Consider the following 23,096-nt stretch of genomic DNA (forward strand, 5'->3'; position numbering starts at 1 on the left):
AACGTGGCCCTGGAAGAGGCTTTCTTCTTCAGTTCCAAACCACACATACTTGTGCAGTTAACAAATGCAGCAGGGGATACTGGCCCACAGCATTCATGCTGAGGCCAGAGGCTCTGCCGTCCTCCGCCCTCCCCTCTCCCCCACCCCCACCTGCCTTCCCGAGAACTGTGAGACTGCATGGAAATTTCAGGGAAAAGGTAGGTGGCTGCCTTCTTGGAACGCCTGCACATGCCAACAGGGAGAGGAACTTGGAAGTATTTTAATCTCAAGGAACTCAAGTCGGGGGGAGGGGGTTCCCTATAAATAAAATCATGTTCAAATAAACACAGAAAGGAGCCAATATTTCCTGTAAGGCCACTTTTCAGATGGATTACTGGAAGGAATATTCTTTCACAGTTTTATGGCTTACTTTGCTATCATCTGCTTGAAATTTGGGTCGGTTAAAACATAGATGCTAAGATCTAAGCCTTCCCTTGGATGAAATATTACAAAGGAAGCAGAAAGTCTCATTCCAAGAGCAGACTCAGAGGCAGAGCGCCTGGACTCCTGGGTTCTACTGCTGGCTCGGTCCCTGGGCTCAGGTCAGCTCTCGGTCAGAATCTCACTTCTAATCCCTTCAAATCGTTTGTTAGTCCCTGTTGTCTAAACAGTGGGGAAAAACCCTGAGTAACACCCCTGGATCCTGTTCAATCAACTGGGATGGTTGGAGATGGTTACAACTCACTTCCAAGAAATCAGGGTGATTTATCCCTTGGGAGAACTAGTACGTTCCTAAGAGATCACAGTGTCATCAGAACAAACCCTTGAGGCACTCAAACGTTTCTCCACCTGCAAAAACCTCTCTGCTCCTTTAATGTGACTTCAAAAATAGTATCACTCAGCATTTTATAGTTCTTTATAACATCCACATTAAAATAACTCTGGTTGGGTTTCAAACCTCTGAGAGAGAATAAATAGGTATATTTATCCCCACTTCAGAGAGGAAAAAACTGAGGCTTCAAGGGGGCTCGGAGGCTTGACCAAGGGCCCAAACTGGTAAGGAAGGGGGTTGGGACCCAGTGCTATTGTTTTCCAGGTTAAGGGATCTTTTCTCTCTAACACATGGCTCATTAATAGCCATGTGGTTCGATCTAGACAAATGGACCAAGGGAAATGGGTTCCAGAGTTCCAGAAGAATCTGTAATGACTTTCAGTGCAATGAAGGGTGGAGGGCCAAGTTTCTCTGAGGCCCTAAGTTAGCATGGGTCTAGAGCATGGTTCTATGGCCATGATTCTCCCACTTTTGGCTCCTCCAGGAACAGAGAAGAAAGGCAGCAGCTCAATGTCCCCTCTGAACTTCCATGCCCAAGGGCCCATGGCTACCTGGCTGCTCCTCACTTATCACTAGAGCTTTGGTTTCTAGGAGGAGTGTGACTAGAAGATAGCTGTTCCGGGCAATTCAATTAGACTGGCCAACTGCTATCTGCTTTGAGGCAAAGTGCACAGGTTCCCTGTCCCCCATTACCTGGGAGGTGACTATTCTTTCTCTTTACCTGGCCAGGTCACACTTTTATGTCAGGCTTCATCTCAAGTATCACTTCCCTAGATATGCCTTTCTTATTTTTTTCTTATTTTATTTATTTTCTTAATTTTTATATTTACTTTATTTTGCTTTACAATACTGTATTGGTTTTGCCATACATTGACATGAATCTGCCACGGGTGTACATGAGTTCCCAATCCTGAACCCCCTGTCACCTCCCACCCCATATCATCTCTCTGGATCATCTCCGTGCACCAGCCCCAAGCATCCTGTATCCTGTATCGAACACAGACTGGCGATTCATTTCTTACATGATAGTATACATGTTTCAATGCCATTCTCCTAAATCATCCCACCTTCTCCCTCTCCCTCTTCCACAGAGTCCAAAAGTCCGTTCTATACATCTGTGTCTCTTTTGCTGTCTCGCATACAGGGTTATCATTACCATTTTTCTAAATTCCATATATATGTGTTGTGTTTTTCTTTCTGGCTTACTTCACTCTATATAATCGGCTCCAGTTTCATCCACCTCATTAGAACTGATTCAAATGTATTCTTTTTAATGGCTGAGTAATACTCCATTGTGTATATGTACCACAGCTTTCTTATCCATTCATCTGCTGATGGACATCTAGGTTGCTTCCATGTCCTGGCTATTATAAACAGTGCTGTGATGAACATTGGGGTACACATGTGTCTTTCAATTCTGGTTTCCTTGGTGTGTATGCCCAGCAGTGGGATTGCTGGGTCATAAGGTAGTTCTATTTGCAATTTTTTAAGGAATCTCCACACTGTTCTCCATAGTGGCTGTCTTAGTTTGCATTCCCACCAACAGTGTAAGAGGGTTCCCTTTTCTCCACACCCTAGATATGCCTTTCTTGACCCCACTGACCACACATGAGCAAACCTCTTTTGACTCCTTGCCTCCTCTAATTATACAGTCCCACGGCACTCTGTAAATTTCCTGTGTCATTTATCACAACTTTAGCAAATAATTACTCCTATGATTATTTGTTTTATGTTTGCTACCCTGCTTGACTGTAAGTCCTCTGAGACTAGGCTCAGCCTTGCATTCTGCTATATTCCCACCCTTCAATTTTCAGGCAATTTTCAACCAATATTTACTCATCAAAAAATGAATGAATGATAGATACACGCTGCTGCTGCTACTGCTGCTAAGTCGCTTCACTAAATAGAACCTTCTGCAATAAAGCTAGACAACTGGTAAAAATGACAACACCACCTTTCTGCAGCAAGCATTTTGTGTCTTTCTTGAGCTCCTAAAACGAATGTGAAACTTCATCAAGCTTTCCAAACTGACACTGTATAAAATGCAAGTGATTTCTTTCTGGTCAACATCATGAGAGTTCACAACACAAAATAATGTTTCTAAATTTAACACATATACTTTGGACTCTTTCGGAAACAAATCACTCTGTCCCTTGACCACTCTAGGATTTTAAGGATAAGAATGGGTCTTCCGGAATTATTCAGGGCCTTCCACTTTACTTGGGCTTCATTGGGTCTTACTGTCCTAACAAAGTACTGGACAGAGACTTTTTGGGCTTCAGGCAGACATGGAGAAACTAATTGGAAATCCTTCTGAAGCCTCCCTCCTGCCCCCTTCCCCAGCTTCCTACATGCTTTGAGATACACTCAAGGACTGTTTCAGCTTTGTGTCTGAGAATAGAATGTAACCTCACTAACCTCACAGACCCTTTTTTAAGAAGCAGCTGCTTCCAGATGGAAGACATTCTGGCTAAACACATGACGTGGTCAGCGTCTACAATCTGAAGCATTTCCCCTAGTGCAGTAATGTGTCATCAGTAAGGCTTCCTGGTGACAGAAAATGGATTCATTTTAACTGGGGACGATTTCACTTCAAATCCTATTTGAGGGAGCAACAGGGTGTGGACGTGGCCCAGGCCCTGGGCGTTCTAAGGGCCTACTAACTCACTCAGGGGTATCTATTAACCAGGCAGCAGCGAAATCTTCTGGGCTTAAGTGGAGTCCAGCTTGGCTGGGAACTATAACATTGATTACACCCTTTGTTGATAAGATCCCCAATTAGTCACTCTGGACAAGGGAGGCTAAAATCGGCCACTAACATGAATAGCAAAGTTAAAGTAGTTGGAGTCTATGGGATATGGAGCTGTGTGGGCTGTCACTGATTTCCTGTCTCAGCTGGTATCAAGGCAAGACAGCATCCCACAGAAGAACTGCCAGCTTCCTTGGGGAGTTTCTCTGTGAGGTTGGGGGACTGGCTGCCACTTTCAAATGGAGGGAGAACTAAGAAGGGACAGACTCCATGTGGTGAACTGCAACCGTTGGATTCTCCAACCATGCCACAGGGCCTTGGAGCAAGACACAGCCTGTGGCCTGAGAGTTTCCTTAACGGGTGTTTGGAGGGGTCTACTCAGTTTGGTGAACAGGGGATGTGTGTAAGGATGCCACTGTGTTTCTGATTAGTCTAATAAAAAAAAAATCACACACATACACATCCAGTATGTGTGGGTATAAATAGATACAGATATATAGAAAACTATGCCAGATGTTTACACTTCATTTTCATGTATTTGTATTAGGCAGGTCAGAAATTTTAGTTATGTATATTCAGTTTTTAAAAAATCATTTCATTAAGGCAGAAAGTGTACGATCAAACATATCAGTACGGCTCAGGAGAGGCAGCAGATTGGGGCTGGAAATGGCAAAAGCCACTCCCCCACCACGACCACTGACCTGGGGCCACTAAGGGTGGCTGTGTCTCTCACCGCCTGGGCTGTTTCTGATGCAAAATCCAGGGCGCCTGCCACGGGCTTGGTGACAGTGCCAACAAGCCCTTTCCCAAGGCCAGATATGAAACCGCTGACACCCCCTTCTGTTTTCACACCTTCCACAGTTGAGGTTATAACACTGGTCAGTCCACCAATGATACCTAGCAAAAGAGACAAGGGCTGTGGTAACCTGGCCAAGGACAAAAGCAAAAGCATTTAAAGGCAAACCCCTCAAATTTCATGCACCTGGTGAGGCAGACATATGGGCATCATGCCAACTTTCTGACAGGCAACAGGGAGGCCCATCAAGATGGGAAGGCAGCAGGTGCGCCCTCGGAGTTGAGTCAGAGAACATGCATCAAACGTCAGTGAGAAGGACAGCGTGTTTCAGTTTTGAAAAATCAAAGGAAAGCGAAGAGGTTACCAGTGACTACTTTTTAATTCCAGAGCTTGAATAGCTTATGGGCAATCAGGAAAGGGTGCAGACAGAGGATTAAATCAATGGACCAGCAAATTGGGCCCTTGTGGAAAGTTGGGATCCTCTAAAATGTAAGGTGGAGCAAGAACCAAATATAAATCCTCAGTTTTCAAAGAATACTATGTGACTAGCCAGCACCACCGGAGAAGGCTAGGGCGCTCCACTCCAGTCCTCTTCCATGGAAAATCCCATGGACGGAGGAGCCTGGTGGGCTGCAGTCCATGGGGTCGCTAGGAGTCAGACACGACCGAGCAACTTCACTTTCAATTTTCATTTTCACGCATTGGAGAAGGAAATGGCAACCCTCTCTGGTATTCTTGCCTGGAGAATCCCAGGGACAGGGGAGCCTGGTGGGCTGCCGTCTATGGGGTCGCACAGAGTCAGACACGACTGAAGTGACTTAGCAGCAGCAGCAGCCAGCACCACTGAATGCCTGAAATGGGGTCAAAACTCCTTCCTGCACACATTGCTGAAACAGGTGCAGGCAATCGGAGTCGAGGGTGAAGCCTGGATGAAGGGCACCCCCAAGGCTGCCAGCGCCAGCTGGGACCCTAGATGTCATCGGTTCAAAAGACTGACCGAGGTTAAAAAGACGTTCCAAACATTTTGAAAGGTGACAGCAGTGACCTTAAAGAGCCTCCCAAGTGACCAGAAGTTGGCAGAGGCTGGAGAGGATGCAGGCATTGCTAGAAGAATCATCTCCAGGATTTGTGCCAGGGACACTCACAGATGTTTACCCTTTGATGGAGGGGGTATGAGGACGCTCTCTATAGACTCTTCAGCTCTAGTGAGACAAATTGGTAAAGGAAGTTCCTTGGGTGAGAATAAACTAACAATTCACAGCATTTCTTCTGGATTCTGGGTCCACTTGCTCCAGTGAGGCAACAGGCCTTTCCCAAAGTTTGGAACAAAGCTCATGGCAGAGTCAGAACATGACTGAACCTGGGTTGAGTGGGGCCGACAGGGGGACCTGAGCCTGACTCCCAGTTTAAAAACGTGGTTTAAAAACCAAGGAGACGGCATCGATTCTGTTTCTTGTTATCTTTTAAGGGTTGTTTTTTGTTTTGTTTTGTTTTTCATTCAAAGGAAGGATCTCACTCTACTGCTTTCGTATCTCCCAGAGCTTAATGGGTCCCCCTTGGATGAGGCCACTGGTTCTTGGTCTCAGGCTGGCCCGAATGGCTTCTGGAGGTGTTGCACATATTATCTGAAGGATTCCTGGCTTGGAGGGATTTTCTACTGTGAACCACTCACTCATTTTCTAAGCACACTGAAACACCCATCTAAACAGTGAGGACGGGCATGTTTTCTCTCTGCATCTCAAGAATGCTGGATAAAGACAAGTACACAGAGCAAAGCACTTTATATTCATTAAAAAAATTAAGTCTTAAAATTGTCTGGTGCACTGTCATTACAGTTACTAGAAACAATGATTAAATCTTTAACCCCAAAAGACTGCCCAACAATCAACTTTTAAAGTCCATAAACAGATCAATTTCAGCCCAAGTTCATTGCTAGCTTGATGTCTCCTTGGGGGCTGCTTGCTTTCCAGCTGGGCAGAGGCATTTTGATCCAAACCTTATTAGGAAACTTGATAAACAAAAACGAAGAAAAATATGATTTTTTACTAGGTATATTCCTTGTTTTTGCACCAACTGTTACTGAGAGCTTCAGACTATTCCTAAGAATCTGGTACAAGCAGTTCAACTGACAACCATCACCAAGCACAAGCTATACACCAGGTGCCGTGTGAGGCACTGCAGGTGTAAAGGTGACCACGAGAGGGTCTTTATCCTTTCCTTGCCCTCAAAGCCTATCAGGGAAGCAAGACACACACAGCTGGCTACACACACAACCCAGACTGCCAGGTCTGCTCTAATCACCGTTGATTCTAACTGGCGACAGTGGAGCTGGGCAGACCTCATCTGAGTGGGGACTTGCAGGTGGAGAAGGATTTTGATGGGCAAGGAAGTGAGGCTGGGGAGGGGAGGGCAGAAGAAACATGAGTGAGCAAGGACTCAGGGCATGTCTGGAGAGCAGGATATAACTCTGGGTTGCTGAAATACAGTGTGGCTGCGGACAGTGGTGGGAAGAGCTGGCTGGGTCTACTTTCCTAGGGGCCTTCAATGTCATGCAGAGAAGGTATTGACGCAATAGATGAGTCAGACTGAAACATTAAAAATCAGAACCATAAGCAAGTTTAGAGACGTTTGTGCTGTGTTCCACATCTCTTGGGCACATAGATTTATAATCCCTATGAATGTGCATTTATGACTCAAAAATATTTGGGCCACTAGCCTGGCAGCCAATTCACATTTCGCTACCTCTGGAAGGAATAATCAGTGAGCAGAAGGCAAGTCTTGAAGCAGTAGTCCTGTGTTCTAAAAAGGGGTTTGGATACTTACATCCTAGGACACTTTGGGGACAGAAGCCAGAGAACAGGAAGGAACTGCAATGTGTACATTTTGAAAATGAATGAAGAGTTCTCATAGGCTGTAACACTTTGACCCAAGGAGGACAGAACCAGAGAGCCTGGAAGATACCAAGCCATCATTTCCTCTTGCAATTGGACGAGCAAAAGGCACCTCCAGGGAGCTGAGGCAGAAGAGCCCCCTATCTACAGCCTGATATCACATGACTCACCATGAGCCAGGCCGTGGATGCCAGCTACAAGGTGTTCGCCACTCGTGGCCGCATGGTATCTGATGTACTCCCGCTCCGACTGGTGGCGATTATCCATTGTCTTCCCTAAGCCATCTGATAATGTCCCCGCGAACTGGAATGAATACAAAACAGAAGGAAACAAGTTTTAAAGCCTCAGCACTCTCTCTCTTTTTTTTTTTTTTACTGTTTTTATTATTTTAAATAAATACCTCCCCTTGTTCTAGCTGGGATTCAGTAAATACTGAATGAGAGAGAGAGAGAGATTAATTGCTGAATTACACGTAGTGTGTGTCCCAGAAGAATATTTTTCAAGCACTGGATATATAATGAATTGTGGGACATTTACACTGGTGGGCACAAGGTTTTCAAACAACTACTAAACCTCCCTAATCATATTTACTTTTAAAAATCCTATTGCAAAGTTACAGAAAAATTAAAGGTGTAACAAAATGGCCTGGGGGAGGAGAGGTGGACTTTGGGATTCTATAATGGTATGGATGGCTTCCCTGGTGGCTCAGTAGTGAAGAATCTGACTGCAGTGCAGGAGACAGGTTTGATCCCTGGGTCGGGAAGATCCTCTGGAGAAGGAAGTGGCAACCCACTTCAGTATTCTTGCCTGGGAAATCCCATGGACAGAGGAGCCTGGCAGGCTACACTCCATGGGGTCACAAAAGAGTTGGATGTGAGTTAGCAACTAAACGACGACACCACCACTGATAAGGACAGAGACTGTTTGCTCTAAGGACCAGTGGGAATCAAAATAGAAATGTGGCAAATTGTTGCCTGAGGATTTGACATCCACATTTTAAGAGAGATCAACTGCCACAAAGTAATGCCTTTTCTTCCACTTATTCCACAGTTAACGAATGCCCAGTCCCATCTGTCAAGAGGAAAACAAAAGTCTAGGGAAAGGTGAACAGGGGTAGATCGCCTTTCTTATGAAGTGGTAGACTTGAACTCATGACTTCAAATGCAAAATCCTTCCCCACAAATCAGAGTGAGATTTTATCCTGGCATACTTTACCCAGAGAACTGTCTCATCCATCAAAGCTGGATAAAAAGGACATAAAACTCTGTTTTGTCACAAGACAATCTGAAAAGGTTTAAAGTGACAGTTAATAAACCACAGGGTACTTATCCTCATCATTCAGGCATAAAAAAGGAAGGATATCAAATATATAATGAAGCTTCACGGGAAGGATCTACCAAAACAAGTGGTTTAAGTGCCAATGACCCAGGACTAACCTTTGAGAAAACTCACAGGAATGTTATTTAGATATAAAGCTCAGAGGAAAGGCTCGAGGCAAACAGCCTGCCGTGAGGACCCAGTACACTGGCCTCCTGGCCACCACAAGGCCACTGCATTCTGGTTTGGCGAGGTGGGGCACACAGATCTGCCCTGGAAGCCATCAATACTGAGGCTTCTGATGCTAAGAAGCAAGGGAAGGTGAGCTCCAGAAGAGAGACCAGAGGAAGAAGCAGCAATTCCACATAAAGCAGTGGTTCCTGGAGCAAGACCTGACTGCTCTTTCTCCTTGCACTCTTTCGTTTTGTTAATTTTTACAATGCTGTGTTGGTTTCTGTAGTACTGCAATGTGAATCAGCCATAATTATACATATGCCCCCTCCCTCGTTAGCCTCCCTCCTCTCCCCACGTCCTACCCTTCTAGGTCATCACGAGAGCACCAGGCTGGACTCCCCATGTTACAGAGCAACCTCTTACCAACTATCCATTTCGCACACGACAGTGCATACATCTTGATACTACTTTCTCCATTTGTCCCACTCTTTCCCTTCCGCACTGGGTCCACAAGCCCATTCTCTACATCTATGTCTCCATTCATCCGCTACAAATAGGTTCATGTATGGAATGGAGAAACAGTATGGATGAACTCCTTGCACTCTTGACTGAAAACTTTTATGACCTCATGGACCTTTCTGGAGATGCAACCTCTGTCATGACTGATTTCTGCCTCACCTTCCCTGTCACTCCCTGTCTAATTAGAGAGCTGAAGTTAATGAAAAGTAATTTTACACTTTCCTTTAGGACAGAGACACTGAGGGATTTCATATTAAGTGGGGATTTTCTCCAGCGACCCCACTTAGAACCACTGTGAGGCATGAACTCGGGGGTCTGGCCAAACCAGATTCTAGTCTCGACCATTCTGGTGGCCACATGACCCTGAGCCAGGGGCCTAACCGCTGTGCCTCCCCCTCCCAGTATCTGTAGGAGGGAGACAGTCCTGATGCTGTCCTGTGGCTGACAGGATCAGTGACAGTTGCTCAGGGTATGGAATCCGGTCAGCGCTCTTACTGTTATCAGGTTATTATTAGTCAGCTACTAGTCCAAGAAGGAATATCCCACACTGTCTAAAGAAAGCCTTTCAAACATTTAGAATGATGGTCACTTGCACGAGAATTTAACATTGAAAGGAAAAAACCGAAACTCTCTTCCCAGCAGATAAACACTAGCCTCCAAAGTGAATTTTTGGAGTGGCACCATCTATAAAATTAGAGTCTTGGACTTGGTGGTTTCCAAAATCCTTTCCAGCTCTGACAGTCTGTGATCTACGATCCAAGTTAGGATGTCTTTATTAAGCACTTACTCTGGGCCCAGCACAGATTTAGATCCTGCTAAGGAGGCAAGCGAATAGTGGCCTTGGACCTACTCTCAAAAGTGACAGTCTCATTAGGAAGAAAACAATTCCATACGTAACATGGCCAGCAACAAGAACCCGGAACACAAACTGTACGCACTTGGGAACTGAGAGAGGAGAGAGAAATGTGACCCTTGTTTTGGAGAGCGTTCTTGCTATCTTCTGGAATTATGGAGGTTGCCAGTGGTCTTTACTCAGGGTCTGGACAAAAATGTCTCTCCCTGATGTCACAGAAGAGGGAAAAGAGTGGTTCAACTCTGACTTTCCTAAAAAGACAGATCTTCTTGGAAGAGATGGTAAGTTAAGGTCCTCTCTACATATTGCTGGCAGCTGACTAAGAAGTTAAAAACCCCATAATACTACCCCCCCCAAGAGAATGTGGGGTAATAATCTAGGCAAATGGCCCAACCCCTTTCCCTTAACTGTCCCCCATCCTCCAATAAAACAAGTATAATAGCCAAGATTTATGAGGGAGCCTATGTCAAAGCTTAACTGCCAATTGATTCTGCTGCAGCAGCCTTGGCAACCCCAGCACCAACTGGCCTGGGGTGTTCTCTGTACAAAAACACCATGTTGACCCCAGGAGGGTGGGACAAGATGACCTAAGAGATCCCCTCCTCCCTCTAAATGCTGGATTCTTCCCTGTGCTTCTCAGGGGCCTTACTACTGCCATGGAAAGGTGCCTATACCCACTCTGCACACTCCAGGGCTTCCATCTGAATGTCCATCTCTCTATTAAAAAATCACTGTGCAGGCCAGCTGGGCTTGTCCTTTGTCACTTGTGAATGGACGGAAAGGATACAAAGATATTTTATTAACAGAAAATGACTACCAAAATCTTCACGCCTAGAAATATGATGTTGAGAACTCAGAAAACTTGTGCCATTGTAGGAATCCATGATCTGACCAAACCCATACTGATGAGAAGTTAATAAGATTTTGCAGGGAGAAACATTTATAGGAACTAAACTGAAGCCAGCCAGATGAAGGGTCAAAGGCTGGGCTTTGAGCCAGTCCACTGGTCTTCTGAGAGTCGAATCCACGGCACCACAAAGCTTGTGGCCTTCTCCCACTGTGGGAGCACTGAGTCACCCTTAATTCCATCTCTCATTCCCCACCTCAGTGGGAAAGTAAATCACACCCTATATCTCATTTCTCCCTAAAAGACAGGGTGAGTATACATGGGCTGGAGAGGGAGGTAATTGCAGTAAGCACTCTTTATGGGTGCCCTCTGGAACTGGTCTTTTCTAAGGCTGGAAAGTACTGTTTCACCCATGTCCTTGACTTTGAAAATGACCATTCAAACAGAGCAGAGATGCCCATGAGAGCTACAACATAACATAGGAGTAACTGGTGTAGGAAATCCTTCACTGCCTGCCCCAGCTCTGCCTCCACATTTTAAAAAGAAAAGCCAGACGCATTGAAAATCGAATTCACATTGAAACTTTTTCACTGATGATGCTTCAAATGGAAATGAAGTCTTGGTGACAGATACTCGGACAAAGGAAAACTTCAAGGAGGCAAGTATATGGCATAAAGACAGGATATTCACACCTGAGTTCGAATTCTGTGACATTTAATAGCTGGGAGACCATGGATGAGTAACTTCACCTCTGTGAGCCTCTCTGTCTCCTCATCTTCAAATGGGAATGAGAAGAGCCATCTACGAGGATGCCGTAAGGATTAGATAAAACATGTAAAGCACTTAGCACAGAGCCTAATACATGGAACACTCAATAAAAACAGTACTGAGTTATCTAAACTTCTATTTCTTCTTATGCAAAATGGGTATAATCAGATTCTACAGGGCTGTTGTAAGGATTAAATGAGACTGTGCACGCACTTTAACTCCACTCAGTATAAACTACACCTCAACAGCAGAAGGGGCATTTGCAAGGACTCAGAGGTAAAGAATCTGCCTGCAATGCAGAAGTGGGTTCAGTCCCTAGGTTGGGAAGATCCCCTGGAGAAGGAAATGGTAACCACTCCAGTATTCTGTCCAACCTAGAAAATCTCATGGACAGAGGAGCCTGGAAGGCTACAGTCCATGGGGTTGCAAAGGAGTCAGATAAGACAGATGTGACTAAACAACAACAGGCCAGTATAGCTCATTTGGTAGCAATTTCAAGTCCACAAGAAACTTAAGGCTGCAAGCGAATACTGTCCTATTGCTCTGCTGTGCTGTGCTTAGTCATTCAGTCATAACTGACTCTTTGTGACTCCATGGACTGTAGCCTTGTCAGGCTCCTCTGTCCATGGGAATTCTCCAGGCAAGAATACTTGAGTGGGTTGCCATACCCTCCTCCAGGGGATCTTCCCAACCCAGGGATTGAACCCAGGTCTCCCATGTTACAGGTGGATTCTTTACCAGTTGAGCTACCAGGATACTGTCCTAGCTAAAATGAAAGATTCCGAACGAATAGGGTGTCCTTGAGAAAAGCTGCTATGACCCTTGCAAAGACAACAGTGGTTCCTCCCATCTTTCACTGAAGGATGCTCCAGCACAAGCCACACCTGTGAATTCTGACCACAGCCCCAAATCACTTATTTCTACAAAGCCATATTTTCACCAGGGCAGGTAAAAATCTCAGAAGCACTTCAAGATGCCAGTCCTATAGAGCAGCTGACACACACACACTGCACATCAATATCCCACCTTCCAAAAATAACCCCACTGTCTCCAGCAGTGGAGCCACTACAAATTAGCCTGGGTTTGGGGCCGGGCTCAGAATAGTTGATTTTATAAAACTGAAATTCAAGTAGATGCTGGAATGATGCAAGAGAACAAATTCACACTGTGTCCCTCTGTTTCGTCCTATCAGCGTTCCTGTCCCTTTCAGGAAGCTCAGCAAGCAGGGGATGCCAAGGATATTTGGCCAGTGTAACAGGAGCCAGGGCTTGAATTTCTCTCCCTGCTCCGGGGTTTTTCTTTCAGTTATTTACCTAATGGAAATTTCCTCTTTAGCATCCTTGCTCCACCGAGTAATTGTTGGTAACAACATCTTTCTTGTCACCAGGGCCAATGTGACCACGTACAATAGGAAAGGGGAGAGAAGTGACAAGAGTTTGTGTTTGAGTGAGGGTTTGGCCTTCTTTCAGCATCAGGTTGTACAGCCATAGGTCTCAGCCACCATTACTGCTGCAACTCTGATCAGCATCGCCTGCCACAAGTTAGGCTGGAACGTGGAAATCTAGAGCCCAGTATATCATGCCTGGAGGAAGGCTGCCGTGACATGGTCACAAGGCAGGGGCAAACAAGTCAACTTCTTTCCCTGCCACTTACTAAACATATATGTTAGTACAAGGCTTTTTGGAACCTCAGCTTGGTTCTGTAAAAAGCAAGTCTAAAGGGCTACTTTGAAGGGTTAAGGAGATAATGCAAAGTGTTTGGCACGGAGTCTGGCACACAGGAGGTCATCACTTTTTACAAGTTTCTTACAAGCGATCTGGAGGCTTAAACTTCAGAGTCATTTTTGACTCTGCCAGAATGCTAGCAGGAAAACCTCCCTCAAGTCATGTAAGATTCCAAGTCACTTCAAAACTAAGGTCTTCACATACTTCACTCATATTGTTAAAATATCCACAGTTAAAAATGACTCTTGGTGTGAGTTTTTCCCTGACATTGAAAAACCCTTTTGTGAGACTTGTGAACAGGGCAGAAGTAAAGGAGAACATGATCCAACAAGCAGTGGGTGTCTGTCACTGACACAGGGTAAGAGCCAGCCCTCACTTGGCCAAACAGTGGAGAGGGTGGGCTAGGACTGGGGACTGGCATTTTAAAAAAAAAAAAGAAAAAGGCATCAGCAAAGCTGAGGTTTAGCAAGAAAGAGGTTTTTCTGGACCCTAGATCTCTATCTACTAAAAGTGGGGCAGCTTTGTCTATTTTCAGTTCTATTGGGTTATGATTATGTATAGCCCTTAAGGCAAAAAGAGAAAGGGGGAAGAATCCAGAAAAGAGACCCTGAATAAGAAAGACATTTTAAAGTTGGGGCTGGCATTCTACTCCAGTTAACATGCTTAAGTCAATGACCTTGGGTTTTGGGGGCGGGGGGGGCGGGGAGGTGGGGACGGGCGCGAGCTCTGGAGATCTAAAAGCCCTCCTAAAAAAAAAAAAAAAAAGAGATAACGAACTTGAATCATAGAGACCTAAAAAAAAAAAAATAAAAGCCCTCCTACCCTAAGACATACACCATGTTGCTATTTCACGGGTAAATACTTATCAGGCAACAGATACTCCTTTTCAGTTAAGAAACAGAGTTATCCAAAGCCACCCAGAATTATCTCAGCACACAAGGCCTAAACATAAGCAACAAAGTCAGACCTCAAGACTGTCCTGGTTCTTAACTGGCCCGAGACACACGCCTGCTGAACTGGCAAGTCTTTTCCTGCTCTTCTGCAACTCTGACCCAGTTGTGAACTCAGAGGCTGTTTCAGATTAATCTAGATGCTCGGAGTGGATTGGAGCACTCTCATATAATAGGATTTTGCTTTTTCTTTAAAAAGGATCAAGAGAGTTTATTACCAGGCTAAAGCAGAGAAATAAGAATACCACTGGTAGCATCAGGAAAACTGATTTTCAATAACAGACAAATATTATGTCTGTCAGGTCCAACTTTCTCTGGTTTTTCCTACATCAATCATGTCGGCAGGATGAATCTCTAAACCCAGCTGTGGGTGGGATGGCATCACAGCTTTAGCCCTCCATCAGCCAGGCCTTGTCACAGGCTTCCTCCGAGAAGGGGTGGAAGACTGTGCTGAGGAGCCAGGCATCAGCTCATCTACTGCTGAAAACTGCTTAAAGTACACATGGAGGGAAGCCAGGGCTGGGTTTCCCTACAGTTAGTGCTAGTCAAGGGGAATACACCTTGGAATGGGCCATGAGGCCTCCATCTGCCATGCCGACAAGGTTTTTCAACGTGCGTAAATGGCCCACATCTCAGTACTGAACCAAGAGAGAGACTGTGACGTAGGGGAAAAAAAAATCTCTCCAAGGTGGGCATGCTGTAATACCTGGCTTAGCAGATAAATTATTTCAACACTAGGAAAGCACACAGGTTTGGGGTAGCAAGGACCCCAACTCTGTCACTAGTGTCAGCTGGGTGAGTGTGAGTAACACACACTCTCTTTATGGATCAGTGTCTTCATCAATAAAACAGGGAGGACACTACCCACGTGGTTGCTGGGTTAATCCAAAGATACCTTAGTTTTAAAAGTACATGGTGCGGGGGGTGGGTGGTGGGAAGAAACACAAAGCAATGTGTAAATGGCAAGGATTATTACTGCAAATCCAATTCTTTCTTCTAATGCATACTCCACTCCCCCTTCTTCCCCAGCTGAACCCTGCATGTCTCATCGTGTGATATAGAAGTCACCTTATACCCATTATGGAACAATGGAAAGCATCAAGAAGTCAATTATAAATAGACTAAAACCTCAAAATGCACAAAGTTAGAAACAGAACATTTCATAATAGAAAAGAAGCTCGAGCTTATCTCATTCTCAGTCACAAGGACTTCATTCTTGTAAAGTACTTTGTAGTTCAAATGAATAGATATATCCTCTTTAAAGCCAACAGCTTGGGAAGAAAGGAATTGGGTGACATCATTGAGGACAATACCAGATGCTGCTGCTGTTGCTGCTGCTGCTAAGTCGTTTCAGTCATGTCCGACTCTGTGCAACCCCATAGACGGCAGCCCACCAGGCTCCTCTGTCCCTGGTATTCTCCAGGCAAGAACAGTGGAGTGGGTTGCCATTTCCTTTTGCAATGCATGAAAGTGAAAAGTGAAAGTGAAGTCACTCAGTCGTGTCTCTTAGTGACCCCATGGACTGTAGCCTACTAGGCTCCTCCATCCATAGGATTCCCCAGCCAAGAGTACTGGAGTGGGTTGCCATTGCCTTCTCCGATACCAGATGCTAGGCACCAGTAAAAGCTGAGCTTCTCACTGAAAAAGTCAGGTGTGTTTCAAGGGTTTGAAACATCTTGAGATTTTTTTTTTTTTTTAAGAAAGCAATCAGTCCCCAACTGGTTTCTTCAAATAAATGAAGTTTTAAATGAGAATGAGCAGAATAGGTAAAGGAGAGCTTCCAACTGCTAAAGAGCATAGTGTAACTTTTAGAAATGTAAACAATGGCTAGCAATGTTAACTGCATATCAGGCACTGTTCTAAAGGTTTGACATCTATGAAATCATTTATCGGTTTAATCCTCACAATAACCCCATGAAGCAGACTCTATTATTATCCAGTTGTACAGAGGAAACTGGAAAGACTCTGGATGGGGGAATGAGTGAAATAGGATATGGTAATTCAGAGGTACAAGCTTCCAGTTACAAAATAAATGAGTCACAGGAATAAAATGTACAGCTTGGGGGATACAGTTGGTGATAATGTAATATCTTTGAATAGTGACAGATGATAACGAGACTTCAATGTGATCATTTTGAAATATACAGAAATATCAAGTCCCTATGTTGTATACCAGGAACTGTGAGTCAATTATACTTCAACAACAAAAAAACAAGCAAATTTGTGGGAAAAGAGATTAGATGTGTGTTTACCAGAAGCAGAGGGGAGGGAGAGAAGGAACTGGACAAAGGTGGTCAAAAAGTACAAAGTTTCAATTATAAGATACATAAGTAACAGAGATGTAACTTACAACAGGATTAATATATTTAATACTGCTGGAAGATATACATATGAAACAGAGATCAAACTGCCAACATTTGCTGGAAGATATATACATGAACCAGAGATCAAATTGCTGACATTTGTTGGATCACAGAGAAAGCAAAAGAATTCTAGAAAAACATCTACTTCTGCTTCACTGACTACGTGAAAGCCTTTGTATGGAACACAACAAACTGTAGAAAACTCTTAAAAGAGATGGAAATACCAGACAACTGACTGGTTCAAAACTGGGAAAAGAGTAAAACAAAGCTGTATATTGTCACCCTTTTATTTAACTTATATGCAGAGTATGTCATGCGAAATGCCAGGCTGGATGAATCACAGGCTGGAATCAAGACTGCTGGGAGTAATATCAACAACCTCAGATATGCAGATAACACCACTCTAATGGCAGAAAGTGAAGAGGAACTAAGGAGCCTCTTGATGAGGGTGAAAGAGTACAGTAAAAAGTTTGGCTTAAAACTCAACATTCAAAAAAATCTGATCGTGGTATCTGGTCTCATCACTTCATGGCAAATAGAAGGGGAAAAGTGGAAGCAGTGACGGATTTTCTCTTCTTGGGTTCCAAAATCACTGCAGACAGTGACTGCAGCCAAGAAATACAAAAGTTGCTGAGAAAGTAAAGCTCAAGAGTTTTCATCACAAGGAAAAAATATTTTTTATTTCATTTTGAATCTATATGAGATAAGAGATGTGCACTAAATTTACCTGGTAATCATTTCATGATGCATGTAATATTTAAGTGAAATCATTATGTTGTATACCTTAAACTTACATAGTGCTGCTTGTCAATTATATCTCAATAAAACTGGAAATAAAAAAAGAAAGGAACTGGAAAGACCATGATCACCTTCAACAATAGCCTGAGAAGCCGCTAGGTATCCACATATATCTGAAACTTGATGATCTATGGAGAAAACCCAACTCTGATTTCTGTTATTGTCTCCATGGGAAATTTCTCCCTGAACGCTAGGGAAAATCTTATACACACCAGATAGGATCTTTTCTTTTCCAAGCAGTGCTGGTGACAAAGGAAGGAAGTGTAAAAGTTTCCCCACAATGACATGTAAATCCCTGGATGTGCAAGAAGTTCAGGCTCCACTCCCCTTTTGTGATCAAACCCCATCTCTGATACCCCATCCTTTTCCATCACCCACACTTTGCCCAGCCCCTCATTTCCCCAATGCTCTCACTCAGACATCTGAAACAAGCCCCAGATAAAGAGGAAGTTCAGTGGCTGTCCACTGTGTGGATCACATTACACCAAGGTCACATTGCTTGTGCACCATTTGTAGCTTTAAGCAAAGACGGAAGCCAAGCTGGGATGGGGACTGGGACCACTGACCGCAAGAGTTCCTGACTTCTGGAGAGGCCTGCTCTTCCACCCATCTGCTCACAGAAGGATATACTGAAGGTGGAGTGCTAAAGCTAAGAGATTTGCTCCATCAGAGCTGGTCTGGTCAAGCAGATCTAACCGCAGAGAGGTTATCGCTCAGGCAAGGACTGTTTTGTTTATCAGTAACTGACATGTGGAGGTGGATGATGGGGGTGCAAAGGCAAAGGGGGCCATGGGGAGAGAAGCAGCAAAGCCCAGCCATGCTCTAGGGTAAGAAGGGTCCATCCAGCTCAGGCTTCATGCCTCTCCATCTTTGCTTGGCTCCTCTCCAGGCCCATATCCCCCGACCTAACCCAGCATTCACAGTGGACTTATTCTTCCAATTAACTACACTGAATGGGGGTGGGGGGGGGATGGAGCCAGAGATACAGAGGCTGACTCTTCACTCGTCGGGGAGGTCATTCAACAGCAAGTGTGATGGATGTGAGAGAAGACCGCGGATGAAGAATTGGGCGTCAGCATCTAGGAGAACATAGGGAGGTGAGCCTCTGGGGAGGGGAGGAGGTGGATGCAAGCAGCTCAGCTCCAAGGTACTTAAGTCCTAGCTCACATCTCCTGAGACCTGGCTTGATCCCAGGCTCAAATGAAAGTCCACCATAAGGTTCTTTTTACAAAAGAAGCAAAGATTCCCAGCCTTCAGAAGGACTAAAATTTAAAAACTGCAGTCTGGTTCCTCAGAAACCTCTGGTATTTGCCTGGGATGTCCCTTGGATTCCTCAGTGGCCTTTTAGGAGGCATTCCTAACTTTACTATCCTTCAACCCCACACACAAAAGATGACCCGGGAGAGGACACTCAGCATTCACACCCATCTACTTCCTGCAGATCTGATGTTTTTAAAAGCCTGAGACATTCCCAGGTTAACAGATTTCAGGTCTAAAAAACAAATCCTGGAATGAGGAAGAAAACACAATCCACTTAACCCAAAAGCTGCCCTTTCAAAGGTGACTTAATGGGCCTACTCTGATGTCTTCTGTTGCTTTTAAAAGAAAACCTTCAATTACGAGAAAGATAGAAAAATAGAGGCTATGGTTCACTGTACTTTCAACATGGAAGAGAGCTAATTAACCCTTATTTGTAAAAGAAGTTTCACCCATTTTCTTGGGTAAGTAAGTCCTCAACTTACTCTTGAGGACTAAGCTTCCTTAAGGGCCTCTGTTATTTCAGGAGTTATGGCTGATAGGGTCTCTACCCCTCAACACACATTCCGTTCCACTGTCCATCCTCCCCCACGCTTCTACTCTGGGGCATCAGGCTCTGATCCATGCTGAAATATAAGTCCCACTGGAAAATTATTGCTGTTATATATCCCTCACTGCAAATGAAAAGCTCAGAACATAAGTTCCACAGGGAGGTACACAAGCAGGAAAATCAAAGCACTGGGCACTTGAAAGTAGAAGGAAGATGAAATATAAACCCTCTTTGGAGAAAAATAACATCAGACAGAGCCTCTAAAACTTTTCTGACATGACACCCAGCATTCAATAAAAATTACCAGATATGGAAGTCAAACAAAATGACTGAAAACTAAGAAAAAAATCCCAGACAAGATCACTCAGTAGTAATCTGTGTATTAGAGTTATTAGACACACTAATAACTTTAAAATAGTTTAATAGTTTAAGTTTAAAATAGAATGATAGTAATCTTCAAAAAATTCATAGAAAGATGGAGAATTTTACCAGAGAACTCAAATTATGATGTTAATAGATGAATGAAACCAGGAGAGTAGACAGAGGACCAAAAGAGATTAGTGAGCTAGAAAATAAGTCAGCGGAAAATAGCCAGATCAAAGCACGAAGAAAAATGTGAGCACAGACGCATGTGGGATATGCTTGTAGAATTCCAACTTCCATTTAACTGAAGCCACAGAAGGACAGAGTGAGAAAGGAGCAGAAGCACTACCCGAAGTGATGCAAGAATTTCCCCAGATCTCTACAAATTCAATCTGTTCTACAAATCCCAGGCAGGAAAACCAGATCTAGGCACATCATCATTAAAAACTAAAGACAAAGAGTCACAGAATAAAAGATATATCACCTTCACAAGAGCAGCAGTAATACTGGCAGCTGTTTCAACAGAAATGATGGAGCATCATGGAATGATACTATTCAGAGGCTGAAAGAAACTTGCCAATCCTGAATCCTAAATTCAGTGAAAATATCTTCCAAAGAGATAGGTGAAATAAAGATTCCCTGGAGGAGGAAATGGCAAGCCACTCTAGTATTCTTGCCTGGAAAATCCCACAGACAGAGGAGCCTGGTGGGCTATAGTCCATGGGGTCGCCAAGAGGAGAACATGACTGAACAACTAAGCATATTACAAACTGAAATAATAATATATTGGATATAATGGGCTAAGTAAAAATATTAAAAATAGCTTCATCTGTTTGTTTTACTTTTTTAATGTGACTATGAGAACAGTTTAATTACAAGTGAGGCTCACATATTCCAGTCAGAGGGTGCTGGTTTAGAGGTCTGACTCTCAAAATGTTTAAGGACACAGCTTATGAAATTAAAATTAAATTCAAAAGATAATCAAGTCTTAAACTTCAATAAATTCTTCAATAATCAATAATGTGTTGCAAGTAGCTGCTATTCACTTGAGCAGAAAATAACAGATGGAAGGCATTGGTTTGCATTTAGGAAGTAAGGCCTCTGTTACTCAACACGGAAATATCTAGCGGGAGGGTGGCAGAAAGTTAACCATGGGGACATATCCCCATCAGTTACTTCTCTAATCATTCCCCTGCTCTGCAGGAATGGCTCCAAGACTGTGAGTTTTCAACTCTAGGTCAGCCGCCATGGATGCCTTTGTGTGGCCTCTCCTTGCATACAAACCCTCAGTGTTACCACTCCTGTATTCCTTTGTAGCTTTGTTTTATGAGTATCTGAACTGTCAGGTAAACATGCTGTATCTGTTTTTCTCACAAGGCTACAGGGGCTGCAGCACCAGTGCTGAAAGGCTTGGAGTGATGCTCCAGTGACAGGGAGCCAAGAAGGTTTGGTCATCTTTGTGTCATACCACTCAGACAGTGCCCTGGAACATTGTTGGAGCAAAATAAAGACATGCTTTCTGTTCCTTTTCAACTCATTAGGCCTCACTCCAGTCCCACTTCACAGAAATGTTCTACTTCACTAAGACAGAAAAAAAAAAACCTCTTCCTCCCCCCGCCCCCACCATCCTGCCACCTTAAACTGGGTAAGCGGGTTGACTGTTTCCTAAACCTAGACTCTTGCTCTGTGCTTCTAGAAGACCCTGTCCTGGATAGTGCTCGGCCAATTCTCTTTCCTATCTTCAGTCTTTTCTGGCCTCTTCTCAGAATGACAAATACGACTGAATCTATTCCATCTTATAAATGCCTTCCTTTAGCTTTCCCTCCAAGTTATTATTCACCCATTTGCTTCCCTTTGTGGCCATACCTCTGAAAGATATGGAGCTACTGCCTCTTTTTCTATTAAATGCAGGTTGTAAAGGCATGTATCTACAGAAAATAATACCAAACAGGGGTCAAAACACATAAAGGTGCCCCTCAATACCCGTAAGTCTGGGCATAGCTGGAAACATAAGGGAGCATGTCTCGTCACAGTTACTGAGTTTCCTCAGTGTTTCTCCCAGGTAAGTGGGAGCCCAGGCGTGTTCCTGGACTGCAGGTGTAAAACCCACGAGGCATCATCTAAGGAAGAAAAGAAACACTGTCTGGAGTCCAAGACACAAGGTGGGAAACAAGACAGAAACAACTCCCTGAGACGGATGGAACCCCTACCATGTTTTTTCAGAGGTTGCCTATGGCCTTGCTGATGGACAGGAAGCGGGGCTCTTAGAGAATCTTGAATCTCTAACCCTAACCCCCAAGGACTGCTGTCAAGCCTACCACAGGGTCAGAGAGACAGGAAAACAGGGCTTCATTGCCTTGGGTGTGTCTTAATCTTCAGATAAGTGCCTCAACTTCCTATGTTAGCAAAAGAAGAGCTCCAAGTGGACTTAAGATGAACATCTGAAGTCATGGAACAAGATGAGAAAATAAAATTGGGAGACTGTTCCTTTAAAAGAAAAAAACTAATTCGAGGAATTCACTGAAAGGAGCCCTTAAAGCTCAAAGGGGAGAAGGGAGAGATGTTTGCTGAAGACACATTCAATCCTGTGAACGTCTGGTCTGCCTGTGTCCCTGAGGTGCAGGACAGGGCCAGGCACTGGGCATGGACGCACACACAACAGAGTAACTCGGGGACAGACAAGTGCTGCTTCCCCAGTGAACCCGGAATGACCCCACAGGAGCTCTGGGAATAAATGACCAGAAAGACTGCTCATTGGTGTGACTTGAAAGTCTGTTTTCAAAAATGTGTTCTTTTTCGCCTCTTTAAGCTCTACATACTAATCACTTTTCTTATGTTGAGGGGCACCTGGTTTCAAACTTTGCTGATAAGTTTTTAATCTGTTCTCTATATTGAATGCCAGGGTATGATAAGACTAGGGGATCCTGGCCAACCATTCTCTTTAAGGCACTTTAAAGAGTGCCTTATAGTGCCTCATATAGCTGCACCTGTGCAAGCAATTCAGCATCTACGCTTACAGCAGTCACAGGTGAGGCTGAGACATGTAAAGGGAACCAGAGACGTTCTAGAATCACATGTCTGGGTCAATTTTGGCTTCATTTATTGGCTTCTCAGTGCCCTATCTGTAAGCTGAGAGAACATCTAACTTCTAGGGTCCCTCCGTTCACTTCCTCCTTTCATTTCTTCCCTCTTATCTACAAAAAACTTATTTTGCATCAACTATGTGCCAGGCACTGTTCTAAGGGTTGGGGATGTGGCAGTGAAGAAAACAGATAAAATTTGTGGCCCTCTTGGGATTTATAATCTAGTTGCATAGACAATAAACATTATAACTATACAAAATGAAAGCGCTAATCAATGGTAAGT

General features: G+C 44.1%; 1 protein-coding gene across 1 annotated transcript in view; it reads right to left on the reverse strand.

Moving 5' to 3' along the window:
- Positions 1–23,096, reverse strand: part of VPS13D (vacuolar protein sorting 13 homolog D) — a 260,686-nt gene that overhangs the window by 51,510 nt on the left and 186,080 nt on the right. Inside the window, exons 64-65 of the mRNA XM_068986146.1 lie at positions 7,418–7,550; positions 4,262–4,457 (exon numbers count right to left, since the gene is read on the reverse strand). Coding sequence (XP_068842247.1) covers positions 4,262–4,457; positions 7,418–7,550 — 329 coding nt within the window. The remainder of the gene's footprint in view (positions 1–4,261; positions 4,458–7,417; positions 7,551–23,096) is intronic.

The sequence above is a fragment of the Capricornis sumatraensis genome, chromosome 14 (genome assembly GCF_032405125.1).
Source record: "Capricornis sumatraensis isolate serow.1 chromosome 14, serow.2, whole genome shotgun sequence".
NCBI classification, from domain to species: Eukaryota; Metazoa; Chordata; class Mammalia; order Artiodactyla; family Bovidae; genus Capricornis; species Capricornis sumatraensis.